Here is a 24,073-nt window from a genome sequence, read left to right on the forward strand (position 1 = left end):
GGGGACCATACGACATCGTTTTGGGCCCTGGTTTCAAGCACCAAAATGGCGTCATTTTGCATAAAATGGGTCGACCCGGCCCTTAACCATGGGATCCGCGTGTTTCTGCAAAATGGGCTATTTGGCCTTTCGGTCCTTCCACCTTTTAATTACTTCACAATTCAATTTTCTTTATTTTTTAATTTGGCCCGATGATTTCACTTTTATTTCATTTTAATCCTGCATGAGGTGTAGCGTTTTGAAGGGCGGGGATATTTTCCCTTTGGTCCTTCCACTTTGTTCACGCGTTCAGTGTTAGCCCCTCCCTTTTTTATTTTTCACGATTTATCCCCTTTAACCTTATTTAGTTTCGATTCAGTCCTTATTTGTCATTTTTCTTATAATCTAGGCACTAAATTTCATTTCAAATATTGATTTAACCCTTTATTCATTTAATTTCAACCTTTATAGATTGTCATGTTATGTTTTATTTGTTTATTCATATATCCATGTATTTATTTATTTCTTTATACGTTCATTTCATATTTTAAATTTATATTGTTATGTGTTCTGTCATTCATATGTGTCATTATTATAACTATTATTATTTTTATTACTATTATTATTATTTTCATCACTATTATTATTTTTATTTTATTATTATTATTACTATTGTATTACTACTACTATTATTATTATATTGTTTTCCCTTTTTGTATTTACACATAAGTTATTATTATTATATCAAATGAGTTAATATTATTATTTTAAATACATTTATTTTATATTATTATTATTATCATTATTATTATCATTATTTTCATCTCGTCTTTGCTATTTTATTATTTTTCATATGTTAAAATATTTCTTACTTAAAATTATGTATATATACTTTATTTATTTTTTATATACTTTATGTATATATACATATTAAAGTTCGCAAAGTTAATGTTTTCTATAAATGATTGTTGATTCGTATATATTCTTACTATTAAATTTTACTCATATTTTTGTTTATCGTTTGCTCCCTTTTATGTACATGGTTTCATTGTCCCATTTATTTTAAAATATTTTATGTTGTGTTTGTTTGTTTTTACATCATGTATCTCTGTCTTATTGCTTTACTTATTGGTTGAGATTCGTTTACTAATATTGTATCCACCTTTGTAATTTTATCACTGTCATCATAACATTGTATCACATATCGCATATCACTTTAAATGTTGCTTTAATTTTCACCAAAATTCATAAAAGAAATTCTCTAATAAAGGCAATATTCCGTGTTTGGGAAATTCGAGAGATCGTGCCCTAACGTGATGGGTTTCGATTTTTTCTCTTTTGATCCAAATGATCGAATATCCTTTTGAAATTTAAATGCATGAGTTTTGAAAATCAAAAGACAAGCTTATTCTCGAAAATTTAAAATGTCGTGTCCTAACATGTTGGATGTGACGTTTAATTACTTCGAGATAAGAAGATCTTTAGCATCCGCTTCGATTTATTCAAATATTTTTTTAAAGCGAACAATCATAAAAAGGGTTCGTAAAAAATTGAAACAAGGCAATATTTCGTGTTTGGAAATTTCGAGAAATCGTGCCCTACATGCTGGGTTTCAATTTATCGTTTGACTGAACAACCGGATTTCCTTTTTAAAACTTCAATGCATGAGTTTTGTAAATCATGAGATGATTTTGATATCAAAGGTTCGAAATGTCGTGTCCTACGTGCTGGATGTGATATTTTATTTCTTCGGAACAAGAGAATCTTAATATCCACCTCGAGTTATCCAAACATTCATAAAAGGGGATCATATTTCAAAATTTATTTTAAATCTTTTCAATTTTCGACATTAAGATATTAATTAATCAATTAGGTACCAATTTTGGGCGTTACGAGGGTGCTAATCCTTCCTCGTACGTAACCGACTCCCGAACCCGTTTTCTTAAATTTTGAAGACCAAAATCGTTGTTTTAGTAAACCAAAATGTTTTATTTAAACAACCAAACTTCTTGGTGATCCGATCACACCTAAACAAAAAACGATTGGTGGCGACTCCCAATTTTCGTTTTTACTTTCAAAACCAAAGTCAATCCCCGTTTTTCAAAAAAATGGTTTCGACAGGTTCCAATTGAAAATCAGAGCTAATGGGAGGGATCAATTGCACAAATTAACCATCTGCAGCAAATAACCAAACATTTCCCCTTGAAACGGCGTTGTTTCTTCCCTTTTATAAAACCAAACATTTCCTTCAAAAAAACAAAGAAAACAATTGGCCCCTTTTAAAATAACCCTAGCCCCTTTTATTTCCCCATAGTTTTCTCCTCTTTGGGTCCTCTGTTCGGCCAAGTTTGGTGCACTTACCACCACAATGAATCAAAAAGAGAGCCTCGATCCCGATCGGATTTGGTTTTAACGAAGAAGAACCCCGACGTCCTACCAATCAATCAGGTGAGTCTCCCTCTTATCTCTACGTGCTAGGTTTCGATTTACCGTTTGACCGAACAACCGAATATCCTTTTTAAAACTTCAATGCATGAGTTTTGTAAATCATGAAATGATTTTGGTATCCAAGGTTTGAAATGTCATGTCTTACGTGCTGGATGTGATATTTTATTTCTTCGGAACAAGAGAATCTTAATATCCACCTTGAGTTATCCAAACATTCATAAAAAGGGATCACATTTCAAAATTTATTTTAAATATTTTCAATTTTTCACATGAAAAAATTAATTAATCAATTAGGTACCAATTTTGGGCGTTACGAGGGTGCTAATCCTTCCTCGTACGTAATCGACTCCCGAACTCGTTTTCTCAAATTTCGTTGACCAAAATCGTTGTTTTAGTAAACCAAAATATTTTATTTAAACGACCAAACTTCTTGGTGATCCGATCACACCTAAACAAAAAACAATTGGTGGCAACTCCCAATTTTCGTTTTTGCTTTCAAAACCAAAGTCGATTCCCGTTTTTCAAAAAAATGGTTTCGACAGCTTGGCGACTCCACTGGGGAATTTGAGAGTCGAGCCATAAATTGATTGATTTTAGTCCTTTATCGAAAATTGAAAACTCATTTTAAACTTATGATCCCTTCAGTGCATTTCATTCGGTTTTCTTATGGTTTTCATTATTTTTCCTATTTTCTTTATTGCTTCGAGTTTTTCTTATGCATATATCCTCACACATTGCATTGCATGACCGCTGTGGTCACACCTTTTAAGTGGGAGTGAGAAGCTATGCCTTCGTGAGGTTTTCACCTCCGCATAGGCTAGTGGATTGCTTCTGGGATACATCCGTACCTATGATTTTATGAGATTTTCATATCTGCATGGTCATAGGGAAATGTATTCCCTTGAACCGAACTCGATCCATATGATCCTATAATGGGTGAGAATCGGGGAATCTGCTAGTTCGGGTACCCTTACTCTAGAACTGAGCCACATATAGAAAGAACTAGGAGCTTACCCTAGGTAGAGCCACTCTGAACGCCTAGTGGTCACCCGAATAGGTGCTTTATTTGTTATTTATTTCTCCTGTACTAACGTGTTTTGTTTTTGTTTTGTTTATAACTGCATTGCATTACATCATCATAGAAAGGAGGTGTTGATTCATATTTGATTACTAAATAGAACAGTTTGTCATAAGAAAACGAATTTCTTGATAAAGTGGATTATAACGCGGTTGTCTAAATATGGTCCAAGTAAACACGAAGAAAGAAGGCTGATAGCCCATGAAGAAATACATGACTTTGTTTTATTGCCCGAGGATTAAAATCAATAAAGATTATTCAAGAGCCGTCACGTCTTGACTTTCTTAAAGGAGCTGACAAGTATCATGGGGATAAGTGAACAACGAGTCGCAGCCTGGATCAAGCAAAAAGGAGTTCATGGGGATGTCTTTTGGAAAATTCACAAGACTCGACCATAACATCCGGATATGAAGAGGAAGATAGGTGTCTTCACTTGAAATATGAGATAAAGGCCGTATATGTAATCCGTTTTATGTAAAGAAATTTGTTTTCTAGAAAAGTTGTTCTAATGAAATTGAATTCAGAATCAACGCCTTCCTTTCTTTTGCATTCATTCCATGCATTTGCATTGCATTGCATTATTTGCATTAAACTTTCATTAAAAGACCCTAATTAGGTAAAATTATTTCAGAACCAACAAAGGATATGGACAAAAGGTTGGAGAGAATAGAGCAAATGCAAATATAGATGCAATAGCAATTGACCAAAATTCAACAAGATATATGAGAACAAATGCTAGAACTCCAAAGAAATATGATGGGCCAGTTAACCCAGTTACTGGCTGAAGAACTTGAAAAAAGGAGTGGCCCAGTGGTCAATAGTGAGGAGGATAATGAAGACATCGTCTATTCCCCATGTTTTACCCCAATAAGCGTCCTGAACCAACCAGACATGTAAGAGGTACCCGTCATTATCGGACCCCAATATCAGGCTAATGCCTCGGCACTGTTGAACTTCCCGATGGGTTCAAGTTTTAACCCAAAAAATGATCGAGCCAAACCAGTTATTTTGGCAAAAATAAAGGAAATGGGAGGGTGGACTTTAAAGGCACTAGAGAAGAAGGAAAAGGAAGCAAATAATGTGAGTGGGTATAACAAGGGCTATTCGAAGCTGGTTATAGTAAGCAAGCCAAGGACGACAACTATTGGCCATCAGGTCACCCCAAGGCAAGAACCCAATCCAAGACTGAACTCAGAAAAACCCCAATTCGCGCCCATCCCAATCACGTATAGGGAGTTGTACCAAATTTTGTTTGACTCACATGTTGTATCCCCTTTTATGTAGAACCAATACAACCTCCATACCCTAAATGGTACGGTGCAAGTGGCCAGTGTGAATACCATGCGGAATCACAGGGCATTCGATAGAGAATTGCGTCACTTTTAAAAAGATGATCAAAAGACTCATCAATTTGGGTATCGTAAAATTCGATGATCCCTCTGGTGCAAAAAATCTATTACCCAACCTGTCTGTTAAAGGGGTAAATCTGACTTCCATGATGGATAGGGGCATAAGATCCAAGTGTACATCGAGCTAAGGACTGTAGTGCAAGACTTGATATTGGGGAACCTGAACATTAACGACGTATCAGAATAGGGAACCCGGGAATAGAATTTTGCGAGCATCTGCCCTTACATACTTGGGAGTGTTTTGAACCATGAGACCGTGGAAGAGACCTCTGTATTTTTAGAGCTAATCTAGAGTAACATTCAAAACACGCTTGTTACTTTAAGCCTAGAAGCAATAAGAATCCTTTTGTGAAATAGGCTTATATCCAAAATTTTTATTTCAATAAAATGCATGTTTTCTATCATTTTGAGTAAATATTCTTTTATTCTTTCAATTTCATACCGTACAAACAATTATTCTTAAATTATTCTATTTTTTGGACAATCTTTCAAATATTTTCATTCATAATCATACCATACAAATAATCATCCTTAGAATCATTTATTCTTTGGCATCTGCCTTCAATAGGTCCCCAGATATCAACGACATGAATGACGTTGCTACTGAACCAGAATCTCCTTTTAAGTGAGATATATGTCTTGAGGGATCTCAGGACTTGGAAGATGATAGAGATTGTAACATATCTCCTGATTTGTTAAGGATGGTAGAGTAAGATGAAAACAGATCCTACCTTACGAGGAGTCAATGAACAGTAGGCCTAACAGAAGAGAAAAGGTAAGGATCGAAGCTTGTGTTACCGCAAAGACAAAATAAAGCATCCATATCAAGATATACCTGGGCTACTAAGACCTGTGGATGCTGTTAAAAGAGGTCCCTAAGCATGTCAGAAAGACATATACTAATGGCCAGGCTAATCATGAGATTCGAATTCTACTGGTCGAACATAGAAGGGAATTGCATCAGTTATGCCGTAAATGCTAAATTTATGGAGATAAGATTCGTGTGCCCCTTCATTTCTTCGTAGACTTTCTCTATGTAGGGCATAGAGGTTATGGGCCGATCTCTTTGAAAGCTTCAAACCGATACTGATTCGTCTTTGGGGTCGTCGATTACTACGTGAAAAGGGTGAAAGTTGTTTCATGTGCCAATGTCACTAAGTCGACAATCATCAAGTTCCAAGAAAAAGGAAAAAAGGTGCCAACAAAGAATGCCAGAAAGGATCATGCCTAACACAACTGCATAATGTTAAGAGTTTGCAGTCTATTCAAAGATTAGGCGCCATATTGCAGTGCAGCAAAGGCAGCAAACAAAAAACTAAGGATCATGGGGAAGATAACTGAGACTTGTAAAGATTGGCATAAGAAATCACCATTTATCCACTATGTTTGTCGAACGTCGGCAAGGACCTTAGCCGGGGCAACACATTGCTCATTAGTTTATGGAATAGAAGCGCTTCCGTCCATTGAAGATGAGATTACTTTTCTCTGAGTCTTGTCAAAACTGAAATTGGATGAAGCAGAATAGATCCAGCAAACTTAAGAAAAGAGGTTGAAAGTTACCCATCATGGTCAAGCATACCAAAAACGAAGGATGCAAGCTTACGATAAAAAGGTTCGCACTAGAGAATTCCATGAGGGAAACTTTATGTTGAAAAAGATCATTTTTATACAAAAGGACTTAAGAGGAAAGTGGACGTCAAGCTGGGAAGGACCTTATATAGTGAAGAAGGCCTGTTCTAGAGGAGCATTTCGAAATGGATAGTAAAATAAAAAATAAAAACTTGCCCAATCTTGTGAATTCAGATTTAGTCAAGAAGTTTTTCACCTAGAAAGTGAAAGGCCAAGGCAAAAACCTACAAATGACCCTTTGAAACCTTCAAAAAAAAAGAAGAAGAAAAGAAAAGAAAAAGGAGAGGCCAAGGCGAAAACCTGCAAAGGGCGCTTTGAGACCAAAGGGGATTTGAGTTGAAAACCCAAAAAGGGCGGCTCAAATTTTGATCAAAGTGGGGCATACAGCAGTCTTGCTATGCCTGAATTAACAATGAAAAAGTATGCTACGTCTTGGGGCATCGACAAAGTACTCCAGATCCCCTAAACACATATTGAGCTCAGAAAGGTCCTCAAGAAGTTGGTACAAAGAAGCTCAAGCTGCGATATCTGGGGCACCTAGTTTCCATTTTGCCCATTTTGAGTTTTTTATCTTTGATTACCTTATTCTTTGCAAGATATGTCCCAATAAACTTCCTTCTTATTGCATTTCTATCTTTGATAAACTTATTCATGTTGAGTTAATTGCTTTCTTATTGCATTTACAATCTTTGATTAATTTATTTATTTCGAGCTACGCTCCTAATCAATTTTCTTCTTGTCCATTGTTTTGATCTTTTTCAAGCATTTTGCATTGAAATAACGATTAATGGACTAATAATACCTTCACAAAAGGGGTTCTGCATATTACTCTGGAAACTTCTAAATAGTATAGGAACCTAAAACCAGACCATTATTCAGAACCCACCAAGCCCAAGGGTTGGAAATATTTAAGCCCAAATTGAAGTTATCTCCTTAGGTTTTCTGTCAAAGATATTGGTTGAGCAAAAAGAAATTACATTGGTGTTATAATCCTAGCAAAGAAAGAGCAATGGGATTATTCTCGAAAAAAAGAATGGTATTCTGTATTCATGCAGATATCAGGCATACATCTGTTCATTACACCTAGGGAATGGTGTAACAGATTAAATTGATTGAAGATGATGCAAATCCTATACCTCTGAGTAGCAGCAGGATGGATAGAAAAAATCAAATGATTATTCCCCTGAAGTTGTAGTGGGGAGTTCAAACTTTATGTCCCAGAAGGTACAGTGGAAGAGATTGTGAAACTATAGTGGAGGCAAGCCGGTTGAGCAAAATGAGTTGTTTCTGTGAGCTTTCCTTGAAAATGTTAGTCGAGCAAGAAGGTAGCATAATACGACAATGATAAAACTCTGATGAATAACGACTGATGACACTTTAAGATTTTAAAAAGGAATCATTCTCATGACATTTCTACATTCATATAATAATACATCTAGTTAGAAGCATTTGATTCATTTCGATCATAGCATCCTAATTATTTGACATAAGCATCATATCTAGTTAGGAGCATTTGATTCATTTCAATCATAGCATCCTAATTATTTGGCATAAGCATAGATACATGAAACTGATTTTACAGATTATGTTCCTTAGAGGACAGTGCAGTGGAATCAGTGAATTCACAAGCCTTATCTCCCTAAGCAGTAGTGGAGTAGGCTGAAGATTGTAGGTATTGTCTCCCTGAAGTTACAGTGGAGCAGATCAAAGATGGTGAATCTTGTCTTCCTAAAGTTGCAGTGAAGAAGATTTAAGCAACCATCCTATCTTCCTAAGTTGTAGTAGAGTAGGCTGAAGATTGTAGATCTTGTCTCCCTAAAGTTGCAATGGAGCAGATCGAAGACAGTGGATCTTGTCTTCCTGAAGTTGCAGTGAAGCAGATTTAAGCCACCATCTTATCTCCCTAAGTTGTAGTGGAGTAGGCTGAAGATTGCAGATCTTGTCTCCCTGAAGTTACAGTGGAATAGATCGAAGACGGCGAATCTTGTCTCTCTGAAGTTGCAGTGGAGCAGATTTAAGCCAACATCCTATCTCCCTAAGCAGTAGTGGAGTAGGCTGAAGATTGCAGATCTTGTCTCCCTGAAGTTGCAGTGGAACAGATCGAAGACGGCAAATCTTGTCTCTCTGAAATTGCAATGAAGCAAATTTAAGCCACCATCCTATCTCCCTAAGCAGTAGTGGAGCAAGTTGAAATTACAAGTCTTATCTCCCTAAAGTTGCAGTGGAGCACATTGAAGATAGCGAATCTTATCTCCTTGATGTTCCAGTGGAGCAAGTTGAAGTTACAAATCGTATCTCTCTAAAGTTGCAGTGGGGCAGATTGAAGATGTGAATCGAATCTCCCTGAAGTTACAGTGGAGTAGATCGAAGCACTAATACCCCTGAAGATGCATTGGGATAGAATGAAGCTACTTGAAGAAAAGAAGTACCAATAGAAGTCGAGACTTAGCAGGTCCAGGTAAAATTGGCCCTTTTATGGTCTTTGCTCTATTCCCGTTGCACAACAATGAGCAAAGAGGGGCAGCTATAACAGGCCTCTTTTGCCCGGCCCGAGCCTAAACTAACCAAAAAAAACAAAATCTAAAAAAAAATAATAATAACAAAATTCCATTATTACAAGGTCCAAATTACAAAACAGGCTACAGGCCCGATACCCAAGTTACAAGCATGGACTCAAAACTCACTACCAATTTTGCAAATCCTAAGCCCATCCTGAAAACTTAACATTTTCGGAGGAACCCTAGGGTTCCCCTCTCTAGTGCCATAACTCCCCCCACGTGCCTCGAGCGCTCTGCCCACGCCTTGTCCCAAGGCCTGACCCCTTTTACTCAGCCTTGCACCGAAATGGCAAGGTCTCTTCTCCATTGACCAAGCAAACCTGCAAAGAACACAAAAACAGAAACAAAGCAGAGAAATGGCAGTAAGCAAATAGAAGTAACCAAATAGTAGAATAGGAGTGTAACCAGCTATAAAGCCAGAGGAGAAAATCAATTCTAATGGGGGGTTCTTTTTTTTAAATACAAAAATTGTATTACACATATATTTTCAGAGAAATCGAAAGCAGAAAAGAAGAAAAAAGGTGTTTGCTCTTTTTTTTTTGATCTTTTTATTTTCGATTTTTCTATTTGCTTTTATTTTTATTTATTTTGCAAATCTTTTTTAACAAAAAAAGCTTGAAATAAATAAAAAAAGGGAGGGGAAAGGGAACTTACCGAATCGCGTTGCCGGAACTCCTCTCTAAGTCGTCGAGTTCGAACTCCAAAGGGAAAGGGGGAAGCCTCCCGATCTCGATTGCCCAAGCCTTAAAGGCTTGGCCTTCAAATGCGGCTTAATCAAGGGCGAAAAAGCCCTTTTTTGTTCCCACAACTACCGTCCACGGTGGAGGGGTAAATGACCGACGGCGGCGCAAAGGCTAGGGTTCAAAACCCTAGCAAAGAAAAAGAAGGGATGGTTCCATTTTTTTTTAAAAAGGCTGAAGGAATAATTTTTTTTTTGTTGAAAAATTGGCTTTAATAAGGGGACCATACGACGTTGTTTTGGGCTCTAGTTTTAGGCACCAAAACGACGCCTTTTTACATAAAACGGGTCGACCCGACCCTTAACCATGGGATCCATGTGTTTCTGCAAAGTGGGCTATTTGGCCTTTTAGTCCTTCTGCCTCTTAATTACTCCACAATTCAATTTTCTTTATTTTTTAATTTGGCCCGATGATTTCACTTTTATTTCATTTTAATCCTGCATGAGGTGCAGCGTTTTGAAGGGCGGGGATATTTTCCCTTTGGTCCTTCCACTTTGTTCGCGCGTTCAGTGTTAGCCCCTTCCTTTTTTTATTTTTCACGATTTATCCCCTTTAACCTCATTTAGTTTCAATTCAGTCTTTATTTGTTATTTTTCTTATAATCTAGGCACTAAATTTCATTTCAAATCTTGATTTAATCCTTTATTCATTTAATTTCAACCTTTATAGATTGTCATGTTATGTTTTATTTGTTTATTCATATATCCATGTATTTATTTATTTCTTTATACGTTCATTTCATATTTTAAATTTATATTGTTATGTGTTCTGTCATTCATATGTGTCATTATTATAACTATTATTATTTTTATTACTATTATTATTATTTTCATCACTATTATTATTTTTATTTTATTATTATTATTACTATTGTATTACTACTACTATTATTATTATATTGTTTTCCCTTTTTGTATTTACACATAAGTTATTATTATATCAAATGAGTTAATATTATTATTTTAAATACATTTATTTTATATTATTATTATTATCATTATTATTATCATTATTTTCATCTCGTCTTTGCTATTTTATTATTTTTCATATGTTAAAATATTTCTTACTTAAAATTATGTATATATACTTTATTTATTTTTTATATACTTTATGTATATATACATATTAAAGTTCGCAAAGTTAATGTTTTCTATAAATGATTGTTGATTCGTATATATTCTTACTATTAAATTTTACTCATATTTTGTTTATCGTTTGCTCCCTTTTATGTACATGGTTTCATTGTCCCATTTATTTTAAAATATTTTATGTTGTGTTTGTTTGTTTTTACATCATGTATCTCTGTCTTATTGCTTTACTTATTGGTTGAGATTCGTTTACTAATATTGTATCCACCTTTGTAATTTTATCACTGTCATCATAACATTGTATCACATATCGCATATCACTTTAAATGTTGCTTTAATTTTCACCAAAATTCATAAAAGAAATTCTCTAATAAAGGCAATATTCCGTGTTTGGGAAATTCGAGAGATCGTGCCCTAACGTGATGGGTTTCGATTTTTTCTCTTTTGATCCAAATGATCGAATATCCTTTTGAAATTTAAATGCATGAGTTTTGAAAATCAAAAGACAAGCTTATTCTCGAAAATTTAAAATGTCGTGTCCTAACATGTTGGATGTGACGTTTAATTACTTCGAGATAAGGTCTTTAGCATCCGCTTCGATTTATTCAAATATTTTTTAAAGCGAACAATCATAAAAAGGGTTCGTAAAAAATTGAAACAAGGCAATATTTCGTGTTTGGAAATTTCGAGAAATCGTGCCCTACATGCTGGGTTTCAATTTATTGTTTGACTGAACAACCGGATTTCCTTTTTAAAACTTCAATGCATGAGTTTTGTAAATCATGAGATGATTTTGATATCAAAGGTTCGAAATGTCGTGTCCTACGTGCTGGATGTGATATTTTATTTCTTCGGAACTAGAGAATCTTAATATCCACCTCGAGTTATCCAAACATTCATAAAAGGGGATCATATTTTAAAATTTATTTTAAATCTTTTCAATTTTCGACATTAAGACATTAATTAATCAATTAGGTACCAATTTTGGGCGTTACGAGGGTGCTAATCCTTCCTCGTACGTAACCGACTCCCGAACCCGTTTTCTCAAATTTCGAAGACCAAAATCGTTGTTTTAGTAAACCAAAATGTTTTATTTAAACAACCAAACTTCTTGGTGATCCGATCACACCTAAATAAAAAACGATTGGTGGCAACTCCCAATTTTCGTTTTTACTTTCAAAACCAAAGTCAATCCCCGTTTTTCAAAAAAATAGTTTCGACAGGTTCCAATTGAAAATCAGAGCTAATGGGAGGGATCAATCGCACAAATTAACCATCTGCAGCAAATAACCAAACATTTCCCCTTGAAACGGCGTTGTTTCTTCCCTTTTATAAAACCAAACATTTCCTCCAAAAAAAACAAAGAAAACAATTGGCCCCTTTTAAAATAACCCTAGCCCCTTTTATTTCCCCATAGTTTTCTCCTCTTTGGGTCCTCTGTTCGGCCAAGTTTGGTGCACTTACCACCACAATGAATCAAAAAGAGAGCCTCGATCCCGATCGGATTTGGTTTTAACGAAGGAGAACCCCGACGTCCTACCAATCAATCAGGTGAGTCTCCGTCTTATCCCTTTTTCTTTTTTTTTTTTTGGATGTAATGAGAGGACCTCTCCGTCCAACCACTAAAGCTCCATTGCAACCGACGAATAGCACAAAATCTCAAGACCTTGCCCTTTTATTCCCGAAATCCCCTTTGAACTTAGACTTCAACGAAGGAAAATGGGTTCGTCGCATCAAAAACAAACTAAGATAAAAGAATTATCCAAAAAATAAACGTAATAACAAATCAAAGAATAGAATCACCTTCTAACTTTTTGGATCTTTTTTTTTATTTCGTATTCGTATTATGCGTTCGTAAGTTTTTTGCAAGTACATTCGTCAGCTTTTATAGTCGGATTTACTGAGTAAAATCAAAAAATAAAATTACATTTTATTGCTGTTATTTGCTGTAGACTCTGTTATTCTCCTTCTCGTATATTCCATTTGCAGGACAGGCCGTACACAAGCACAAGCAGAGACGCGCGTGAGAGGTTGGTGGCGCACGTGCGCTGCTCATCCGAATTGCTGGCTGCTGCGCGAGAGGGAGAAACCTTAGAGCTTTTAGAACAATCACCTGGACCAGTTTTTGGGTCGTGTATTGAATGTGCTGGGACTTTGGGTTATTTAATTGGGTTTAGGATTTATGCAATTGGGTTTTAAAAAATGTATCTGGGCTGGACTGTATATATATATTTTGGGTTAAATAACTTGTAAATGGACATTGACTTATTCTGGGCTGTTCATTGTTTTTGTTTTTATTTTTTGGTTTTTGGTTTTGTATAGGCCCAGGCTAATTGGGCCTATTACAAAAACATATTATCAAATAAAGCTTAGCTTAACAATCTTCCCCTTTTTGATATAACAAAATATTTGGTAAATTTATTTTTGAATAAATTGCTTTCCCTTAATAAAAATCATTTTCAATTTATGGCCTAAAAAAATTTGACATAAATTCAAAATTTGACATTCAGTTTTACTTTGAAGAAAAATGGTAACATAATTTGCATAGCACAATATCAATCAATTTACCTTGACTTTCTCTCCTTTTTTGTTATATCAAAAAATCAAATGAAGCTTTAGGAGAAAAAGATGGTTACTTCAAGGTTGTATTGAAAATAAAGACTAAATTAACTAACATGTAAAAAAATTTACCAAAGTATCTTATAATACTAATAAAAACATTAAAATTCAAAAATTCATAGTCATAAGAAATAAGCAAAAGTAATAGTGCAAATGTTATGAACAATGATATGAAGATGCAAATTTAAAAATCTACTTTAATCATCATCATGAGTAGAAAAAAGAGGTGTCGAAGGAAAATGAATAAGGAGAGATACCATTTACATCTCTAATGTAGACAACCAAGAGTTAATCTTATCTCTATGAGTTCTAACCTTATCTTTAAGTCCTTGAACATCATTGCTCAAAAAGTGTAGAGCATCGATGATGGAAACATTAATCTCGGATGAAGGTTGAGTAGCTTGAGATGAAGTAGCCAGAGGAGGAACATGCTTGGGTGCCAAATTATCTTCAAATGCGCCTTCGAAGTCATCATCTTCATTAACAGCCGAATGACCACTCTTTGCCCCATTCGCTGAAGTTGGCAACATAATGATAACTGGCATGGTGAAGTGCCCCATAACTATTGGGAAATGTGCCCATAGTCTAGTAAACACGTAATTGTTTTCTATGTATTTGAACGATGAATAAATAAATTTCACATTTCATTGTTATGTCTTTTGTATTTTCGTCTTTCATATTTTGCATGCATAGTAAAATTGTGATATGAAAATATTAGCTCATTGATTTTCTAAGTTCAAATTGATGATAAGTGGCATTGTAAGAACATTTACATTGCAAGAAAGACAACTTCAGTAGTTAATTTAAGAACAAGCCTGTAATCTCGTAAAAGAATCAAAGTGAACATTTAATTTAAATATTGAGAAGGATTATTATGTCATCTACAATTCCAATTGAGGAGATGGCCAATCTTGGCTATTGAAGTGGTATCCGCTCAATATAAGTGGTTCAGAATGATGGTTAACGCATTGATGTCCTTCAAAGAATAAGAAGTATATACCAAGGTAATTTATAATAATGCTCACTAAGTCCTTTTGAACTTACCAAGTTTATTATGGTTTCCAAGTACTTGGGAAAGAGTTTGCGTTAGGAGGAACGATGCTAGGTGTATGCTCGAGTAGCAACGAAGTGGGTTATTATGCATACAGTGAAAATATGGCATAGTTTTAGGATATATCTTAGGTGCCTATAGTTAACAAACTTCTTTATTGTAATTTTTTATATCACGTTGATGTAAATAGTATTTTTAAATACTCATTCTGTTTTTAGATATTAAGTTTTTCAGTTGAAATGATAAATAGAATATTTAGAGAAATAAGAAATTGTAATATGTTTTTGTTTAATTGTTAAGTACCCAAAATTCGAACCCAGCGAATTAGGTCAGTTGAGGGTGTTACAAGTTACCTTAGGATCATCAATGTCCATAAGGCAAAGGTTGGCTACTTCTTGATCTTCACTGTTGGATGAATCCTCATCACTCCAAGTAGCAACAAGAGTCTTGAGCTTTTGTTTTCTTGCCCCCTTTTTCTTCCGTTGGGGACAATCAAACTTAATGTATCCTGGCTTCTTGCATTCATAACATATGATAGAGTCCTTCTCCTTAGTAGATTCAAGCTTTAGCCATTCATCCTTTTGGAAATTTCTCCCTCTATTAGACCTCATAAACTTCTTGAATCTTCTAGCAAACATGGCCATCTCTTTGTCCTCATCCACCTCTTCACTTTATTCACTATCTTCAACGGTGGTGGATTTGAGAGCAACACCAACCTTCTTCTACCCCTTCATTAAGTCACATCTTATGTGTAAGCAAAGAATTGATGAGCTTATCCAAAGTCAACATTTCTAAATTCTTTACTTCTTCAATTATGATCACCTTGGCTTCCTATGACTTAGGGAAGTTTTGAAGCATCTTCCTCACAACTTTTTCATTGGGATAGGTTTTCCCATAGGATTTTAGCCTAGTAATGACGATGGTGAATCTATTGGGCATAACTTTGATGTCTTCCCGAGGCTTCATCTTGAAGCCTTCGTAATTGAGAGTGAGGATTCCTACATTTGACTTCTTCATTTCATGAGTTACCTCAAGTTTACCTCATATCTCCTTGGCATTCGAACATAATAATACTCTACTATACTCATCCAGACCAAGTGTACAAAAGAGACTGTGCATGGCCTTAGCGTTGAGTTGAATACTCCTTTTATCTCTTTCGTTCCATTCTTTCTTACTCTTTGGAACTAAGCGCTCTTCTTCTTGCTTGAGTGGTATTGAAAGGCCATCCATGAGAATGTCCCAAACCGCAAGATTATATGCTTGGATGAATAACATCATCTTTATCTTCCAATATGAATAATTAGCACCATTGGAATAAGGAGGCTTGGAAATAAATTGAGACTCTCCAAGAAAAATTGAGTCGAAAGTAAACGTTATTGTAGGAATTGAGTTGATGATTATTGAGCTTCCTCAAGGATCTCCTCTTTGGTTGTTAAACCATCTAAAAATGACTAACTCTAATACCAATTGTTAGCTTGATAGTTTAACTCTAAATCACCAGGAGGGGGTGAATTGACCTCTTTAAAATTTGTGATTGCTAAGAACAGGATAGAGGCAATGAACTCTTCAATTTATAATGGTTTAGCCCCAATTGCCTACTCCACTACCTTAGTCTTTCACAACTAAGGATTTTCTCAAATTCACTAATTTGATAACCTTTGGGGACAAGGTTTAACCTTACAAACTCCCTTAAGGTTTTTACCCAAACCTTAAGATACAAACTCTCTCAAAGAGATATAAAAAAGCAAATAAAGAAATAATTCTTACAAGATCAATGTATTTGCAAATTAAGCTCAATTACAATGAAAAACACTTGAGCAAAAAGAATGGAAATAATGTTCACAAGTGTATAAAAGAAAAATATGAAATATTTGTCACAAAGGTTGTTTGATTGATCTTTTTTCTTGAATGTGCGTTCTTGTTGTTGTAGGATCTTTGAAAGCTGATATTTATACCCCTAATTGATTTCCAACCATTGTGGTTGTTGGAGATATGAATAGAACTGTTGGGGATGTGAAAACCAGTGCAGTTAATTCACCTACAACAATAGGTATTGATACCAGATAAAATGGTATCGATAATTTTTGCATTAAATACAAAATTCAGTGACTGTTGGGGCTGAAATATCGATACTAGATAAATTTTATCAATACCATATGAAAGTTATTGATCCTAGATCGATACTTAGCTGAATTTATGAAAAAACAAAATGTCAATTTTCTAAGAGTTGTTTTAAAAATATCGATACTTTTGGGCCTGAAGCTATTTTGACTTGTTTTAAAAATAGTTTGACTAGTTGAAAGAGTTCTTACTTAATTAAAATTATTTTAACTTGATTTTAAGTTTGATTCAAAAAATTTCTAAGAGTTTTAAAGTATTGATCGAAAAATTTATCTCTTAGACTTCATTTGAGAAATCAATTTGTCAATTTTGTTTTTAACTTTAACTTTTATTTAAAAACACTTTAATTTGTTATATCAAAACATAATATCAAATAAAACTTAGTTTAACATTAATGTTAAGTTGAAAAAAAAATAGAATTTGCCATCAAATAGAGATTTAATTTTAACAAGCCGATTGAGTCTTAACTTGACTGGCATAGGCGTTATTACTAATCCAAGAGAACATGGATGTGTCAAAAAGAGTAGATACGATTAGAACTTATAATGAGATTGTTTTAAAAAAATGACCATTAAATATTAAGATTAAAATTTGTTATTAATCCTTGTACTTTGTGAAAGTTGTGGAATTAATCTTTATATTTTAATTTGATCAATTTTAATCCTTATACTTTTGAAATTGATCAATTTTAATCACTGTACTTTTTAAATTTTTAAATTTTAGTCTTAGCCCAAACAGTAATAGTTAAATTTAGTTAAATTTGTTTGGTTAAATTCAATTATTTTTCTTGTACTACAGAAGCAGACCGGGGCCTTGGCCCCCCAAAATTTTGAAAATAGATTTTGATTTCTTCTTTGATTTTTTTTTAGAAAGTTTTCATTAGCCCCCCTCAATTTTTTGAAAATTCTCATTATACTTTTTTAGTTTTTGCAAATTTTAATTAAGCTTTCTTAAGATTATTAAAAATTCTCATTAATCTCACAAAAAAAATTAATTCGACCCCTACTTTTTAAAAAAAATCATTCAAATCCTAAAATTTTTAAAAATTTTACTTGGCCACTCAAAACTTAGTCTCAGGATCCGCCATTATTGTACTATGCATACAATTGTAGATTTAGTCCATATTCTCTAATTGGATCATTTTAGGCTCCGTTTGTTTGCCAGTAAAATGTTTTCCGGAAAATGATTTCTGGAAAATGATTTACTTTTCTGGAAATGATTTACTTTTGATGTTTGGATGAATCTGTGTAAAATATTTTCTATTGTTTGGCATATTACCTGAAAATATTTTCCGGAAAAGCTATTTTTACATATATTAATAAATTTATATTTTAAATTGTTTTTATATATATTACAATGATTTATTTATAAATAAATAAATCAAATTAAATATATAATAATACTCAATTATTTAAATTGTTTTTACATATATTACAATTAGAAGTATACATATACATATATCCATGTCTTACATAATCCTAAATCAAGTTCAACAATTTCACATGCACAGAAGAAAAATGCTTTCTTCATTCAGCATGTTCTGATCATTGTTTATTCAACACTTTGATATCATACCAACCAACTCCTCTATGTTCCGCAGCTCCGATGGTTATATCCAAATATCAGACTTGTGTATAACAATCAGAAGACTAAGTGAGGAAGACTAGAATGAATAGAATAATGAACAAAACTAGCAAAAATAATATCATCATAATCTGGCCCTTAGCACTTGCCTTCTTCATAACCATAGCCACTTTTTTCTGCAATGGACAAAAACATGAATTTCCAAAACAAAGTAATCATTCAAGACAAGCTATTATGTAATTAATGGGCAGCAAACTCAGCTCAAGTTAAAATGTAAGCACAAAAGGCCAAACAATTCACTCTCAGATTGCAGATAGGATTGTTTTGCATCTACGAAACTGCCATTAAAGGGAATTACCTGAACAAAATCCAGTCGGTTTGTTGTACTGTCCATTTCAGTACCCAAGTCATCTATTATTTTCTCCTGAAACACCAAAGTATTAGCATATGAAATCGTAGATATTGATCCTACATTGAAATTGAACAGAACATATTAAATAATTCATGCATGACTAAGTAAAGATTAAAAAGAGAAAGTACCATAGAGATTATACCGTTACACACTCACCTGTGCAAGAAGTTCTTCATGTATTGTAAGGCCAACACCTCCAATTCTCTCAAAACTTGCACTAAGTTCATCCAACTCCTCATCCTGCTGCATAGAACTACTACTTAATAAGCAACCGAAAACTATTAAAATTGGATGACGGAGTATGTTAATGAAACAAACTCAAGGCAGTGTAGTCAAGGATACTCTACTTTATAAGAAGCATTTGTCTATCTGATTCTGATGCGATAAAGTTATCATTATCTTCTGCACTATCCTGATATGATCTGTCCAACTGATGCGAAATTGGCAGTTTCATTAATTCACGGCGTATTGCACTTGCGGAATTACCATTTTCTTTTCGGGCTACTACAGATTTTTTCACATCTCCTACCTAATTCAACAAAACAATCCTTAAAAAGGGTCCATGACATTAAGACTAAGAATCACAATAAGTTACAATTATATTAACAGAACAATGCCTGCAATGCCTCAATCAACAAATAAACATTATTAATATATCTCCAGTCCTTAATTAAAAAAATGTAGCAACTATAAAGACGATATACCTGAGTACGAGTAGTGATGGTCCATCTTCTCTGGCTTTCAAGTTCTCTATTATCAATGCCTTTTTGTTCAACTCATCTACTGTTTTGTTCAACTCATCTACCTTCCTATCAAGAAATATATCTTTTTCAGCAGTAGTAAATTGGATTAATATTGTTCAATTAACCCAACAAAGATGAAGTAAGACACAGCATCACAACATAGTCTTTTCCCCCATTTCAAGGATCCAGTTCAATTAAGGAGGAATACTTAATTTGAGTACCTGCCATTTGATGCTCTCACAATTAGCAAGTAGCTCTTTCGTGAGATGTACTTGTTCTCCAGTGTCGGGGAGAATTCTTTCCCATTGATGAAAACTTGATTGCAACTTATCAATCTATACCAACAAAAAGAAATGTTGCGCGGAAGCGTGTGAAAGAGTAAAATTATTGTACTGAAAAATCACACTAAGTTCAATTCCCAGGAAAGAGAGGTAGATCACAAAGATCACTTAAATACCAAGTCTTTCCTAGCCAGAATATCCCTCTATCGTAATTTAATAGCACAATAAATCACTACAATCACATTCACCAAATATGCAAAACAAATAATAAAGAACACCAGAATTTTAACGAGGTTCAGCAAATTTTGCCTACGTCCTCGGGCACTACCAAATATATTTCACTCCAAAAATTACAAGTGAAATTTACAAATAGAGAGAGAGAATAATGCCTTAAGTAGAGAATGGCAATTATGGGATGAAGAAAGTAAGAAATGGTTAGGCCTATTTATAGTTGAGGTTCAAGGATCAACTTGCAATGTCCCTATACAATTAGGGACCAAAATTGCAATTATCCCATGCCAACTTTTAACCCAACTTGCCAACCAATTTTACTTTCTACTTTCGGTGCCCACCCTTTTTGACTTTTCAAACAATGGGTGGGTTCCAATAATCTCCACCTTGAAGATTTGATTAGGATAATCTTATCTTCACACAATTCTTTCTGCCTTTGACAACAATACTTGATAGTGCCTTCTTCAACTGTTAAACTTGCAGGATATTGATCAAGTTCAAACAATGTTCGAACTTGGTTGCTGTTACCACCTTGGTCAGCATATCTGCGGGATTATCTGCAGTCTTGATCTTCTGAAGACAAATTTTCCCCTCTTCAATAATTTCCCGCACAAAATGGAATCGTACGTCGATATGCTTTGTACGTGCATGATAGACTTGATTCTTTGCTAAATGAATAGCACTTTGACTATCACAATACACGTTAATATGCTCCTGAACCAACCCCAAGGTTTTAGCCATACCTTGTAACCAAATAGCCTCCTTTACAGCCTCTGTTACAGCCATGTACTCGGCTTCTGTGGTTGACAACGCAACTGTAGACTGTAGTGTAGACTTCCAACTTATTGGTCCTCCAGCAAGTGTAAACACATAACCGGTGGTTGATCTTCGCTTGTCCAAATCACCGACATAGTCAGAATCAACGTACCCAATAACACCTTTACCAAGTGTATTATCCTGCTTGAACAGTAATCCAACATCTACGGTCTTCTGAATATACCGTAGAATCCATTTCACAGCTTGCCAATGTCCTTTTCCAGGATTATGCATATACTTGCTCACTATACTAACTGCCTGTGAAATGTCGGGTCTTGTACACACCATTGCATACATCAAGCTACCCACTGCATTAGAATACGGAACTTGCAACATGTATTCTCGTTTCGTATTCGTCGAAGGAGATAGTTGTGCAGAAAGCTTGAAATGAGAAGCCAACGGGGTACTTACAGGTTTTGTCTGCTCGTTCATGCCAAACTGTTGTAGTACCTTCTTCAAATACTGCTTCTGAGACAAGCTAACTCTATCATGAGCTCTATCTCTCTATATTTCCATGCCGAGAATCTTTTTAGCTTCTCCTAGATCTTTCATCTCAAACTCGAGATTGAGTTGAGTCTTCAATCTTTCAATCTCAATTTTGCTCTTAGATGCTATTAGCATATCATCAACATATAAGAGCAAGTATATGAAAGTTCCTTCTTGTAGCTTCTGAAAATACACGCAATGATCAAATTTACTTCTTGTGTACCTTTGCCCTTTCATGAACTGATCAAATCACTTGTACCACTGCCTCGGAGATTGCTTCAATCCATAAAGCGACTTTGTCAGTTTGCAAACCCAATTTTCTTTTCCAGCAACCTTGAATCCATCTGGCTGAGTCATATAGATTTTCTCTTCCAAATCACCGTGTAAAAACGCGGTCTTCACATCAAGCTGAACTAGTTCAAGATCATATTGCGTAACTAAGGCTAGCAAAATCCGAATAGACGAATGCTTCACAACTGGAGAAAACACTTCATTGTAGTCTATTCCTTCTTTTTGAGCGTAACCCTTTGCTACCAATCTAGCCTTGTATCGAATTTCATTTTTATCAGGAAATCCTTCTTTCTTTGCATATACCCATTTGCATCCAATTGCCTTCTTTCCCTTGAGTAGTGTCACCAACTCCCAGGTCTTATTTTTATGAAGAGACTGCATTTCTTCATTCATTGCTTGCTTCCACTTTACACCATCAGGGTTACTTATTGCTTCTGTGTAAGTAGAAGGAACATCATCATCTGCAATTGGAAGTGCATAGGCCACTATATCATCAAAACGAGCAGGCTTACGAATCTCTCTTCTTGGCCTTCTATATGCAATTGAATCTTGTTGCTGTAGAGGTTCTTGGGTAGGAACCTCTTCATCATTTGTCCCTTCAATATTAGCTGGATCATCGTTAACCTTTTCAAGCTCCACCTGCTGCAAAGTACTACTGGTTTTGTCATCCTTTGTACTTCAACATGGTTGATTCATCAAAAGTCACATCTCTACTGAAAACAATTTTCCTTGTATCAAGACACCAGAGACGGTATCCTTTTACACCATCAGTTATACCCAAGAATAATGCTTTCTTTGCTCTTGGGTCTAACTTAGATTCTTTTACATGATAATATGCAGTGGAACCAAATACATGTAAAGAATCATAATCAGTAGCAGATTTACCAGTTCACATCTCCATAGGAGTTTTTCCATTTATTGCAGCTGATGGCAAACGATTAATTAGATGGCACGCATATGTAACTGCCTCAGCCCAAAATTCTTTGCCCAATCTAGCATTGGACAACATACATCGAACTTTCTCCAGTATAGTTCGATTCATGCGTTCTGTCACCCCATTCTGCTGTGGTGTATCCCGAACAGTGAAGTGTCGCACAATGCCCTCATCTTGGCATACTTGTAGAAATGGATCATTTTTGTACTCAGTACCATTATCTGATCGAAGTCGTTTGACCTTTCGACCAGTCTGAGTCTCCACCATCTTCTTCTATTTCAGAAATGCATCCAAAACTTCACTTTTTCTTTTCATTAGATACACCCATACTTTTCTTGAATAATCATCAACAAAAGTAACAAAATAGTGCATACCTCCCAAAGAAGCTACTTTAGTAGGTCCCCACACATCACTGTGAACGTAGTCCAGAATTCCTTTCGTATTGTGAATTGCTGGACCAAATTTTACCCTCTTCTGCTTGCCCAGAACACAATGTTCACAGAATTCCATTTTGCAAGAATTTGCACCTTTCAACAAGCCTTGCTTCGCCAATGTCTGCAAAGCTTTTTCACCAGCATGTCCCAATCGCATATGCCATAATCTGGTAGCCTCTGAATCTACATCTTTTGTAGAAACTGTTGATGTTGATCCAATAACTGTACTTCCATTTAAAAAGTACAAGTTATTTCTTCTTGTGCCTTTCATCACCGTCAGTTGCCCAGCTACTACTTTTAGTAATCCATCTCTCAAAGTGATTGTGAGCCCTTTAGATTCTAGGGCCCCTAATGAGATGAGATTTTTCTTCAGGCTAGGTACGTAGCGAACATCTGTCAAGACTTGGATTGAGCCGTCGTGATTCTTCAATTGGACTGTACCCACTCCCATTGTCTTACAAGCACTATCATTGCCCATAAGAACAATTCCACCTTCTAGCTCTTTAAGACTAGAAAACCAGTCCTTATTAGGACACATATGGTAAGTACATCCTGAATCCAAAATCCACTCATCCGTTTGACATGCCATTGCCATGCCAACCAAGCTAAAGTCTGACTCCTCATCATGCTCCGCTATACATGCATTAGAAATAGCCTTGCCCTTTTGTAGCTTAGGACAATTCTTTTTCCAATGCCCTTTTTTCACGGCAAAAGGCACATTCATCTTTGGCGGGTCTCCCTTTGGACTTTCCCCTTCTACCAGATTTGCTGCTGTGTGAACGACCTCTTACTGTTAAGACTTCTGCGGTTGTATCTCTGTGATCTCTTTTATCTTTCTTTCGAGTCTCAGATCTATACAACGCACTACAGACTGCATCAAATGTGATCGTGTCCTTCCCATGAAGCAATGTGGTGGTAAGATGATCATATTCATCAGGAAGGGAATTCAACAACAATAATGCCTTGTCTTCATCTTCAAATTTCTCATCCAAATTTAGCAAGTCTGCTAAAATTTTATTGAATGAGTTCACATGGTCATTCATCAACATACCGGGTGCATACGTGAATCGATAAAGTTTCTTTTTCATATAAAGCCTATTTTCAAGACTTTTCGTTAGAAACTTTTCTTCCAGTGTATCCC

The 24,073-nt window shown here is 35.1% G+C and overlaps 1 protein-coding gene and 1 long non-coding RNA gene across 2 annotated transcripts; one reads left to right on the plus strand and one right to left on the minus strand.

Annotated features, from left to right (window-relative positions):
- The first annotated feature begins 12,290 nt into the window (after positions 1 to 12,290).
- Positions 12,291 to 13,197, plus strand: LOC107917071 (uncharacterized). The gene is made up of 2 exons (XR_001689683.2): positions 12,291 to 12,480; positions 12,919 to 13,197. It is a non-coding gene; the product is annotated as an uncharacterized lncRNA (long non-coding RNA).
- Positions 13,198 to 18,161: 4,964 nt separating this feature from the next.
- On the minus strand, positions 18,162 to 18,981 carry LOC107917502 (syntaxin-61). The gene is made up of 3 exons (XM_041112242.1): positions 18,873 to 18,981; positions 18,663 to 18,728; positions 18,162 to 18,480 (listed from the first exon to the last, which is right to left on the minus strand). Exons 1-3 carry the CDS (start codon positions 18,963 to 18,965, stop codon positions 18,370 to 18,372), a joined length of 270 nt encoding a protein of 89 aa, XP_040968176.1. The 5' UTR covers positions 18,966 to 18,981; the 3' UTR covers positions 18,162 to 18,369.
- Between the last annotated feature and the right edge of the window lie 5,092 nt (positions 18,982 to 24,073).

This window comes from Gossypium hirsutum, chromosome A01 (assembly GCF_007990345.1).
Source record: "Gossypium hirsutum isolate 1008001.06 chromosome A01, Gossypium_hirsutum_v2.1, whole genome shotgun sequence".
NCBI classification, from domain to species: domain Eukaryota; kingdom Viridiplantae; phylum Streptophyta; class Magnoliopsida; order Malvales; family Malvaceae; genus Gossypium; species Gossypium hirsutum.